The following is a 12,857-nucleotide window of genomic DNA, read 5'->3' on the forward strand; positions in this document are numbered from 1 at the left end:
ACATTTTCTTCTACGGGACAGTCGATTTTAGTTAAAGCCGAGCAGCAGAAGCCAGAGTTTTAACAGCTCCAAAGACTGTAGAAAGGATGGTTGAAATCAAGGGGTAATAGTGTGTCCCACAGTGGAATGTGCAATTAGAGCAATTATTCGTAAGAAATTTACTCATCGTGTAGTTTAATAGTCATTAGTTAGAATTCGTTCAGGGAACAGTCCATTTGGTCTAGCATAATCACATGAAAAAGACACATGAAAGAAGAATTCAATTACGATAAAGTATCTATAAAAAAAATTAAATTTGAAAAATTTTGACAGAAACTTTACATGTGTATTTTAGCTTCTAAAGAAAATATATTGCTCAAAACCTCCTAAGACATATATTAAAACCTAAAAACTGGCGTCAGGATACTTTATATGATTAAAAACAAAAACCAAAACAAAGACCAAATATCCCAGGGAGTAACAAAGGACTGCTAAGGGTAAGTGTGACAACCCAAATTTTATGGCCGACTCTTTTAGCAAGTTCCTTGCTTGAGTCTTTTGATTGTCTCTTAGTGGATTCCGCTTCCGTTTGCTATTTTATAGCATTTCGAATTTATGGCTCTGTAAATGTTTGAAAACATGTATTGGGTATGGGTTAAACCCACCTAGATAGCGCACATATCCCGTGCAATTAGATGGAATTTCGCAGGAAACAGGGACAACCCCTCGACTAATCCACCAGCAGTAGGTGAGTCCACGTACTTGGCGAATATCCGTTAGGTAGATGTGCTTCTAGTTCGCTGTTAAATTGAGTGCCGGCTAGAAACTCCGAGCCGTCTTTTAAGCCGAACGATCGCCGGCAGCCGGCTGGAAGATATGAGGAAGCTTTAACATTTCAGTATGCATTCGACTGTGGTGGACGACGGTGTTGAAAACGGCGGAGAAACGGCAAACTCGTATCCGTATGTATCATCTCCCAACTAAAGCAGCAGAAACATCATAAATGTGAGTGTATCTGAGTGAGGCTGTCCGAAAGCCGTTAAGAAGCCGTCGGTTGAGTCGTCTGAGTTGGCAAAGACATACTCTGTAAGCCGCGCAGCCACAAGAAAATCTGTAAAACGGGCACGTTGAGCTGTTTTATTTTCTTCGGTTGTCTCCCATTTCTACCTATTTTTCTGCCTCGCCTCTACCTTCTTTTTCTCTGTACTACCTTTTTCTCTTTTACCTTTTTTGCTGTCGTGTCTTTTGGTCTTTAGTGGCAGTGTGTGAGTTCGTGTGCCCGAGATTGTGTGTGTGAACTGAAACTTCAGGTGCAGGCCGCGTTGATTTTTCTTGAACAAGTTTCAGTCTGAGTTTGGCCTTCGTGTGGTACAGTACATGGTACAGTATGCGATCTTTCTATCGGATTTTTACATATCTATATTCAAACAATAAGTGCCTGTTCAGTTTTTTGAATGTATTTGCCTTGAAACTGGATTTTATTTAATTGTTTTTCCAACCAATGTGATTGATATTGTGTGTGTGTATAAAAAGGATTTCTCTGCATTTTAATCGAGGCGCGTGTTGAGATCGTGTGTTCAAAATATGCCAATCCAATAAATAAAAATGGCAGAATCCAAGGAATTTTTATAAAAGTGACTGCACCATTCAGGACAAAGTGAATCTTAAATGTTATGTTTTCATGAATTTATATATTTTGAGAAACTAAAAGAATGCTATTTAAAGTCGCTTAAGACAAAGCCGCTATTATGTTCGCTATTGTTTTTGGTTTGTTGTAAGTCAGTCAAGTTAGTTGAACTTCTGGTAAAATTTCTTCTTGCCATTATCTTTGCTTCTTTATAGTGAGGCTGCCCGGTTTTTACCACTCCATTAACTTGTCTGTGCCTTTTGCACTTTACTTTGTAGCTGACATTAGTCTGCTGCTATGAAGAACACCATAGATCAAAGCATATGTAGTACATCCATCCATAGGGAGTAACACACTCTGGTACTCGCTTCACATGCCAGCTGCGCATTTACGCTCCCATTAACCGGGTAGAAATAACAAACATTTGGGGTAACAAGAAGCAACAGCCGATACTCAAAGCAACAACTGGCCAGAAAGTGTTTTGCGCAATGGCCAAGAGAAATAGTGCGGCCAACAAAAAAAAACGGACTGCAACACACATCAAGTTACCAAAAAATAATTAGGGATACAAAATTGCAGTTTTGTGGTTGAATTTAGTCTACAATAAGTAAGTTTAGTTTGGTAGGGTAACTTAAACCTTCGCAAGTTTGTTGCTCAAGTCTTTCGTCGCACAAAAATCTGGAAAAAGAATTTTTTCGGTCCCTTCTCAGGGGACATGGTTTCACCTAATTAGCATAACTAATCTTCGAAGATTTTGGTGAGCTCGAAACTAAAATGTTCCCAGCACATTCCAAAGACGTGCTTTGACTTGAGAAGAACTCTTGGCTTGGCTTGTTTCGGTTGTCTTCCACGGCATACATAATTAAACAGACCCAACCCCGATAGAGAAAATATAGATAGAGTCACTAGCCGAACGGATCATAAATTACTTTTATGCGTCGCGTCTCTTCCAACTTATAATCAACAAAAATATCTCCCAGTAGTGCACCACTGGCCTTGTCCATTAAAAACTAAAAGAAATACTAAAAGATCCGAAAGTTGCCATATAAACCCGAAACCGATCGAGTTGTCGAAAAAGGGGAAACAAAAACGTCGGCGTTGTGGCTTTTGTCGACCTCAAGGATAACCAGCTGTTATGCCACATAAATTGGAATACTAAGCATACGCGAAACGATACATAACGCACCTATAAAGTAGTTATATTTATACCAACTGCTGCATTCATAAGAGGTGAGTTGCATATTGAAATGACGGCGAATGAGCCGATAACGATGAAGGAGTGTATAACTGGTGGACTTTCGAAAAGTTTAAGGGAAAGAATCGTGCTCTTTCATATTTTGAAAGATGGTGGATATTGACATCACAATCAACGAAACAATAAGCTTCCAACTATTAATCAATAATCAATAAAAAACACAAAATAAAAGTTCAAGCCTCGCCTCATTTTGAATTTTTTCATGGCACACATATTTGAATATAAGTAATTGAATGCTTTCGTCCCAGGCAATAATATTTAAATATAATTTGATTTTATTGTGTTTAATCATTGATTGGTTCCTGCTATTATGGTAATAGTGTGGGCCACAATGTAGTCCGCCATTTACCCATAAAAAGTAGCACACACACACATCGGCAGCACAATAAGAACAATTTCTTTTACTTTCTATTAAACAAAACCCGAAAAAAAACTTCGATTGTCTACCGGCCGTGTCTGACGCGCCTTTGTTGTCACACTCATTCAATAAAGGCGAAGTCGGCTTCCTCCAACCGCCCCCCGGTGACCCCAAGGAGCTCTGGGGGAGTCGAAAAGCGAGAGCTACCAAGCAGTTAACCTCAATTTCAAGACGCACTCGGCAAGCTGTTGCCTTTCTGTTGTTGTTTCCTAATAACATAAACCGAAACAGCCACAATGCCGCATAGAAGTTGTAAAAAATTTCACTCAATTTAACTTAAAGTGAAAAGCAGAACAAATGACTCATCCGATCTGTAAACAGCGGATAAAATATTTTTTTGCCAAAGTTATTTGGCAAATATAAATAAACTCGTTTCTATATGAAAATTTGTTCCATGATTAAGAAAAAAATCTCTAAAGAGATGAGTTCTACTTAAGTCATTTCCATAACTCTGCTAAAAAGTATCGAAACAAGTAAAACGTGTTTTAGCGCGTGCTTTGTGGCTTAATCGCTATGGCTTAGTCATAACTATTTTTTTGTATTGGCTTTTACGTTAAAGCATCTCAACGGAAGTTGTGCCAAAAAATGGGAATCTAATTTTTGCTTTTCAAGACTTCAAGTGTTTGCACGTTTGTTGCCTAAGTCTTTTGATTTGGTCATGTTAAATTTATCCCATTATCTTCTGTAATACAAAAAATCAAAGAGGGTTTCGAGATTCTTTTAGCCTTTGCACTTATACCTAATCCTCAAATTCAGAGAAATCAAAGACAAAGTCAGATCTCTGAGTCAGATGATGAGTATTGTAAAAAATCTACCTTTTCCGAGGGTTTATAACTGGCAGTTGACGCTGATGTGCCGGCAGGTAGATATACACAAACACCCTAAGAAACACAATAATAGCAGAAGTAAAAATCAATTCACAAAAATAACAGGTAACAGCGTAGAATGCATCCATTTTTCAATCTATTCTGAATGTGCAAGAGGTCATAAGAAGTCAGTAGATAGGGATTTATATTGAGGCTCCTTTTTTGAGGATTAATGGAGCCTGAATTACGGCTAAGTGGAATTGTGATTAATCTCCTGCCACAAATCAAGCCGCCATTACAAAAAAGAAATGAGCTTTTTACAGACGCATGTCTGACGATCATCAAATCATTAAATAATTACAAAAATTTGATTGGGTCAATAATTTTCTAATCAACAACTTTTTCTCTGTAACAAAAGTTTTAATTTTTAAATTTTTTTTCCTATTTTGTTATTTTCAAATTCTCAACTTCCGCCTCATCAACAGTGAAAGTCCGCACTAATACCAAACTCATTCTAAAAGCGAATTAATGGTCATCTTTTCGCTCTCTATTTCTGTCTTAGGAAAAATACAGCTTCATCATGTTTGAAAAGCAGTTGACAATTTCATAAGTTTTCCAAAGTGGGCGCTTTCACGGCGCCATCATCTATTGCCCGACGATTGGTTACAATTGCCACAAATTTTCTTTTTTTTTGTCTATCTGCACCGGCAAGTGCGAGTGCGTTTTCTGTTTTCTTCTTTTATTTTTAATTGTGAGAACTATTTGGAAAAGTGGAGCTCTCTCACTGGGAAAAAGCGAAACAAAACAAAAAACATTTTACGCTGTCATTGTCGACAATTGTTGAAATTAAAAAAAAAGTGATTTGGCTTTGTGAAAGAGATCTGATTTTTTTCACAATTTTTTAAAGCAGTCCTTATAATCAGGCTACACTTCCTAATTTGGACTTATTTTTCGTTCTTAACTCCCATTCACTTTCAAGATTATCGGCGCTTCCTGATCTACCGAAACTTCAAATGCTCATTCAAAAATAATTTACATGGCTTTTTCACACTGTTTACGTATCTTTATGTATACGAAGCTTCTTTACTTCAGACTGTCTGACTCTTAATACTGGTATGCATATTTTCGTTAACCAGTTTTGAGTCTGTTTCTTTTGCCTTTTTGGCTGCATTCTTGATGGCTTCTCGTCGCGGGCCCCGCAACCAACGTCTTTAGTTTCAAAAAGTTGTTAAAAAGTGCAACAAATAAAAAAACATACTTTAGTCCGAAGGGTTTTAGTGTGAAATAACGATACTCTTTGGAAAGGTGTTTCATATTTTAGAAAACAAATTTTTTTCATTAAAAACTTAAGAAAGTTTATAATTAATAATATAATATAATAAATAATATTAAAGTTCATAATACTATTTATAGTTTTCATAAGAGTACATAGCATTCGTTTTTATTTTTAATTAAAAATTTTCTTCATTGTTTTGAATTATTTATCCCAAGATACCATGGGAGTGCCTTTCAGACTTGGTGGTTGTTTGACGAGCTGCTGACTTCATTTTAGCAATTCGAGTGCTTTTGTGTCGGTGGGAGTAGCTGTGAGGTGCGGCTAGCTCTTGCATTTCAATTTCTTTGCTCGACCAAGTCTTTTATTTCCAATTACAAAACCATCAGCAAAACAAAACTTTTCCATGTCTATTTACGAATTAAATATAAATTGCACTCGGCACCCTCTTTGGGCCCCCCACCGCGCTTTTTTCTTTTTTGCTTGTGAAAGCGTTTGCCAGTAGAAATCACTTGACCATTTGGTGTCCAGCTTTCGTCGGCTCGGCTCTGCCTCTTGCTATTGCTCGTGCTGGATATGAAAACAAATGGATGTTGTCGGAACGCGTTGCTATCGGTGGCAAAAAAACATAAATACAAATATGAGTATAGTGAAAAGTGTTTAGTGGCCAGTCAGACAGGCAGCAGGAAAACACCAATTTCGAAGATCAAACAAGTTTATTAACTGCCAGTGATATGGATCCAATTTTCTAGTGACTAAGTGCAGTTTAGTGACTAACCTCAGGTCAGCCTTCATAGCTCGATAGGTGCCTTTTCTTGGTCTGGCTGATAGAAACCCCATTAAAGTATTATTGGTTTGGCCGCAACTTCGGCCACAAACACAATTCATGTAACCCAAATACCAAGGCATTAAAAAAAAATCAACTTACATACCACACGCCCGAAACTAGTTCAATGGGTCTCTCTACCGATCGGGGCAGCTGCCCCAGCTGGTTTTCTCTTCATAAGCTCTGCTCCCTGCGGCTCCAGCTACCTGACCAACAAAATTAAACACAAATTTTTATGTTCGGCCAAAAGATCAATAGCAGCAAAAGGCAAAAGAAATCACGAAGTCTATAAGAACATAAATTTACATAAAGAGCTGGTTTTTTCCTCGATGCCTTCTCCCTCTTTCCTTTGTGGTATGAAATTATACCCATAACGGTGGTAAAATACTGGATTATGGAAATATCTTAAATCCAATGAGAGTGAGTCTGATCGGAAAACAAAGAAGCCGTCTTGATGGTCTATATTTGTATGTAGTATCCACTTTATACAATTAGATCAAACATAATTTCTTCTGATCAAATAGATCACGAAAGTAGTGAAATGTCACTATTATTATATTAAAGTCAATCACAATCGATCTGAATAGTAAATTGGTATTTTTTCCAGCTTAGGATTCAATTTTCTCTGAAAAAATCAATACTTATCTTAGGCATTAAGTTGTCTGGTTGAGATTTATCTAGTCTATTCGTTTGCTTTCCACAAAGTAAATGTTTCTCCAACTGATCCGAATTAATACACAAATACCTATCAAATTAAAACCGGACACTGATGCACTCTCCCTGCCACTATAAGACATCCCAGTTTCTCTGCAACGCCATGGCCATAAAAAAAGTTAACTAAATTTGCTGGAAATAGTAAAAAACCAATTGACCTTCAGGCCAAACGAAAAACCAAAGTAAAATAATATTTGGTCATTAGTTGGACAGAAACACTAAAAACAGAAAACATGTTTTCCATGGCCCCCCTCACCCAGGTATCGTTTCGACAACGTCTTCCAGTATCGATTTGTGCGAGCCTAATATTGGCAAAAACAAAAAAAAACCAGCTACAAATAAAAAACACCAAAAAGCCGAAATGATCAGACAAGTGTAGAAGTGAAAGTCTTTGGTCTTAGGTGGAAAACTGTGATCTCGTGTGAAGAAATGAAAATGGAAAATTTAAACGCTGGCTATAAAAGGCAAACATACCAACAGCAGCAGCTGCATTTCCTATCACCTCAAATCGAATACCAGCAGCACATAAACTTCACCAAATATTATTTGCACCCCGTTTGACTTTTACCATTTGCTCAACTTAGTCATCATCTTCAAGTTTTCGTTTTTGAGGTTTGTTTTTCTTTGTGCATTTGTTTTTGTTGTTGGCATTTTACCCCGCTAAATGTCGGAGGTGTCATCAATGGTGGCCGAGCCATGTATAATACAAACCGGTTTGTTCACAGAGCGTTCCGTTTCTTGTTTGATATTCAGTTTGCATACACACATGTGTGCCTAGAAAATATTTGAATTTTGATTGCTACTGATGCAGCCGTGATGCAGATGGCGATTACAAAACGTCTGCAATTTCGGATGGTTTTTCTGTTTGGTTGCCAAATTCTCGATGGAGGCTGTAAAGTTCGTTTCCTAAGTCATTTGTTTTCTAGCGCGTATCAGAAGGTCTAATATTAATTTATTTTCAGGAAAGTTAATTAATGTGACCGTTTATCTAACCACCTTACCTAATAAGCTTACATTTGCCTATCTTCGGCTTAATCAACCTTTAAACGATTTGAGTCTTGGGAATTACGAAAATCCACACCGAAATTACCACGAAATTATATTAAAGCTTCCCATGCCGCCCATTTTGATGCAAATTTTTTTGGGAATCTTTCGAAATGATTTTTAAGACATTTTGCTGGGCGTCTGCATATTAAAGACACACGCAGACATGTAATCAAAGACAAATCAATGGGCAACAAGCCGTAGACGCTAAATCAAATAAAATGCTGCCATCACAGACCTTTCACTCTTGTCGTCGTGTTTTTGCTTATTTACATGCTAAATGGCTGTTCATTTTACTTTTGTTTATTATTATTTATTATCCAAGTCAACATTTGCATACATTGTATGTATTTCAGTCGAGTGCAATCGGTTGCAGTTTTCAGCTTGCAGTGAAGAAAGAAGAATATGGCTTTGCTTATGCAAGGCTTTTAGCTCGTTTCGTGCTTTCGTCATTAGTCGTGATTATATAAGGCCCTGTTATTTTAGCCACAAATTTTTGTTGCATTTTTCCTTCACAATCAAGAAATTACCTACCAATCTAGAAATTAGGATCCCAAAAGCAACCATTAGTATTATTATTGGTGCGGGTTAGGGGTATTTTAAATTTATGAAATTAATCAATTAAACTTTAACACTGATGGTAAAAATTTAAGTCTTAAACAAGTTTTTGTTTTTAATTTTAATGAATATTCACCTATAGCATCCCGTGTTAATGATGATGCTGTTTAACCTTCAATGAATTCACAAATATACAGACTTCCCAGCCGGCTAATGACAATGCTGTCTTTTGGTTGGGTCAAAGCCTGCACCCACGCCCTTGGCTCCGGCCACTGGGCCCGGTCCGCCTCTTTTGCCTTTTTGTGTCGCTTCATTAAACAGAAAAGTAAATAAATACTGGGTAAAGCTGTATAATTTTCGGCGCCTTTTCGCTGAATGCTACCAGACATCAATTTGCCTTTAGTTTGTCTTGACTTTACGCGACATGGTTAAGACAAACAATGCCAACTTCACCCACACACAAATATTAAAAGCCACCGGACAAGTTGATAAACAACGAAAAACAGTTAGCCATCGAACAAGTTTGTGGTTTGGTGGCTGCAAGTTGCTTTCTGGGCCAAACCACATAGCCAACTAATTGCACAAAAAATGTGGCATGCCGCAGCCGCAGAAGCAGTGTGGCAGGCAGCTGCTGCAACTAAATTTTCAAACTTTAAATTGGGAAAATGTCATGCGAAGGAAAACAACAACGCATTGCATAATTCGTTGCCCTTTTGCTTATATTACTATTTTAATTATAATTTTTGAAAGAGAAAAAATTACAAGCTTAAAAACACACAAAACAAGAAAGGAAAGCTAACTTCGGGAGGAGCCGAAGTCGATACACCCTTGCAGTTAAGGTTGTTCCATTTCCGATCGTTGAAATATATGGCGTCTATAGGATATAGTCGGCCGATCCTTTGGTAGATCGGATTGTAATGCCCAAAATGGAATCCGTAGAAAGTCCCATCATTCTAGCTTAAAAATCACCAAAGTTATGCCAATTCCGATCGTTCAGTTATATGACAGCTATAGGATATAGTCGGCCGATCCTTATGAAATTTGGCAAATCGAATTATTTTGAAATTTTGTACATAAAATATTTTGGCCAAGCATGTGTGGAAAGTCCCAACCCTCCAAAGTTATGGCATTTCCGGTCAATCAGTTATATGGCAGCTATAGGATGTAGTCGACCGATCCCGGCCGTTCCGACTTATATACTACCTGCAAGAAAAAGAAGGATGTGTGCATACTTTCAACTCGATAGCTCTAAAACTGAGAGACTAGTTTGCTTAGAAACCGACAGACAGACGGACAGACGGACATGCTTATATCGACTCAGGAGGTGATCCTGGTCAAGAATATATATACTTTATAGGGTCGGAGATGTCTCCTTCACTGCGTTGCACACTTTTGACCAAAATTATAATACCCTCTGCAAGGGTATAAAAATAAACAAAACAAGAGTTGCCATAGCTATTTTTCTTAATTAGCGTCGAGAGGTGCGTGCAGTTGGGTTACTTGCAAATTTATTTAGCTGTCTTTTTCTTTCAATAAAAGCCGCCTGTCTGGGATTTAAACCGCTTCTCAATGGCTTTTATTCATTTTTTAGCTGTTGTTTATACATTTTTTTTTACTCTAAGCCTTTGCTCGCATGCAACAAAGTTATCTAACATAATGTTTCGCTTTTGTTGATACTTCTGCAGATGTTGATGTTGCAGAGTCTTTGTATCATATTGAAAATATGCCAGGGCGTGTGCCTTCGCATTTGACTAAATTTTAAGCCAGTATAAAGATTTTCCCCACAGACAATTTCCGGATATTGTTTATGGTTTTTGGAGTGTGTGAGTGGTATGTTTTATGGTTTTATATTACTAATGCAATTGGGAAATATTTATCTTTGTTATTCAAGAAAATTAATAACATTATTAAATTTTGAAAGGTTAAAACATAAAAGTTGATGAAAAAATGCCACTAGAAGTCTTCACCTCAATTATACCAGCCTTAACCCAGCCTCCACCTCAAATGCCAAGTTTTTAGGAAATTTTAATAAAAAAAACTGTAACAACAGCAACTGTACATCTAGTGTAAGCTAGTCTATAATTACTTGACAATAACGGCAACCTTGCGCCTCGATCTTCGTTTTCAAAAGTGGCAGAGGCGGTGGCCGGGGGTTGGGCGGTTAAGACATGAATAGAGCTCACCTGAGAAACCTTAGAAACCCCAGACAGACTTTATCTGGCTTTGGATATGAATGAAAAGGCACACACGCACATGCAAGCACACTGAATGCAAACAGGTTTAGATAAATAAACGTTATTTGACAAAAACAACAGAAAACCTCAAACTTTGTGTCAAATATTTAATTTATAATTAGAGAGTTTAGTGTAGTGTGAAGTTAAAACCTAAAATTAAATTTCTAAGCACATCCAGTTGTTGTTTGGAATTTCCAAATTAATTTCTCTTGCTCGAAAGTCATCTTACACGAATACCATTATCAATTAAAAGCAACGCATTAAAGTGAGCATGAACATTATTTATGGCAAACTCTGTGTTAAAAAACTTTTTGCGGAGAGAGAAGGGGGATCGTAGTGTAAGCAAGTGTATGCAAATTCTTTTGCTAGCTGCGGTTGGCAGACTTCTCGACAAACTTTCTAAAACCGCATTCACTAAACGCGAAAGGCCGCAGAAACACGTGCTCCGATCGCAGGCAAGTTGATTCTGAGTCATTTTGGCATAAATTTGCTAATCATTTATTTTTGTGTATGAGGTGTGAACGAGGCAACTAGTTATTATCGATAAAGTAATGTTGCTTCGATTATTTCACTCGATTAGGATGTTGAAAAATCAAACGGAATTAAATTAATATTTCTTTTCCCTTTTAATTTTTACTCGATTTCAGATTGGTAACCAAACTCTGGGCTTAATTGTGAATTAAATCGGGCCAACATGAACCAACCGACGGCAGCCAATTCGCATTGGCTGGCCGCTTTGCTGTCGTCGTTACTGTTTTTCAATTTGCTGCACTCAATCGGAGCCGACGAGGCGTTTTCCTGTCCAAATGGTAAGTTAACAAGCCTGCCTTTAATCCTATATCTACCAATACCCAAATTAAGTAAAAATTCAAAATTGCATTCCAAGAAACATGTGCGTGGATAGCGGACGCAGGTGTGGCAAGCCAAAAATCGTTTCGGCAAATAAATCATAAGCGAATATATTTAAAGGCAAGCTGAGCCAATTGGTAACGACATCGCTCTCTGGGGGTGTTCCTGTTGGGTGTGCTTCTACCATTGGCAATTATATGTTTAAGAATGTTTTGTCTTTTATTTTATAAAAACTTATAATTACCTAATTGAATTGGTTCGAATTTTTTTTGAGTTGGTGAACGATTTCCGGTTGTTAAACTGCCTAAGAAACATAAAAAGTTAGGATATATATATGCATGATTTTGCGCCATAAAAATTCTTAAGCTAATGACAAAATCCACAAAAGTCAACAAGCAACCTGCTAAACGAGTTAACACTCAACGAAACCAAAAGAATCCTAAAAAGAATAACCATTCAGTGAGCTGAAAAGTTTTCAGAAAGTGTATAGATGACGGAAGTTATGGCGAAGCTAATCAATCAATGTGTTTTAGTGTCTTTGGTAATAGATTGGGTTGTGGGGAGAGGGTGACATGGTGTACAACACTTAATACAGCCTTTCACTTGGCTTTGCCACCTACAACACCTGGTGGAGTGAGATATAGATAACGGTTATTGCATATGCCAAAACATGTTTCTCTCTTGGCCGATTACCATGTTCTCTTCTTCTTCTTCTGTAGAATTCCATCACAGCATATACATAGTAGAATGCTCCAAAAGTAGAATTTCCAACTCTAGACCGCAAACAAGATTTCTTAACGGTTTTCCGCTGCCGCGTTTTCAGACGTAGTTGTTTATTTTTTTTTTTTTTTTTTTACTTTTTTTCACTTGGCCGACTAAGTGAGTGAGTGACTCCAACTGGCTCTGGCTCCTGGCATCTCTTAACTATCTGCAGCCTGTTTTGCTGATTAACACTTGTGCATGCTTGCACACACAAATCCAACAAAAGCACACACACGTCTACTGTGCCACCACCAAACAAGTTCGTTGCCTAAGTCTTTTATTTTTGAAATATTTTTTTTCATCGCACTTAAGTTTTTTCCATATGCAGGTGTCTAGGTATCTGAGACTTGTCTTTAGGTGCAGTCAGTTGGCTCTGGTTACCGACACACATACAATGCGGCTCAAAAAATAGGCCAAACTCTTGCTAGTTATTGCAGTTTTTTTTACCACTCCATATTGCATATTGATAGTTGCTAATACACCGAAATCGACCAACATATGGGCTAACAACT

At 37.5% G+C, this 12,857-nt stretch overlaps 1 protein-coding gene across 7 annotated transcripts in view; it reads left to right on the forward strand.

Moving 5' to 3' along the window:
• Positions 1-400: 400 nt before the first annotated feature.
• Positions 401-12,857, forward strand: part of LOC6497762 — a 30,520-nt gene continuing 18,063 nt past the window's right edge. For 2 of the 7 annotated variants that reach the window (XM_032451634.2, XM_014906323.3), the window contains exons 1-3: positions 1,234-1,359; positions 2,590-2,836; positions 11,382-11,543. In XM_032451634.2, the coding sequence (XP_032307525.1) occupies positions 11,429-11,543 (115 nt within the window). In that variant the 5' untranslated portion in view covers positions 1,234-1,359; positions 2,590-2,836; positions 11,382-11,428. Of the gene's footprint in view, positions 477-889; positions 985-1,232; positions 1,365-2,586; positions 2,837-11,381; positions 11,544-12,857 lie in introns of those variants that run through there. The other 5 variants (XM_032451635.2, XM_001961369.4, XM_032451640.2 and 2 more) reach the window with 5 other exon arrangements.

This window comes from Drosophila ananassae, chromosome 3R (assembly GCF_017639315.1).
Source record: "Drosophila ananassae strain 14024-0371.13 chromosome 3R, ASM1763931v2, whole genome shotgun sequence".
In the NCBI taxonomy this organism is placed as follows: Eukaryota; Metazoa; Arthropoda; class Insecta; order Diptera; family Drosophilidae; genus Drosophila; species Drosophila ananassae.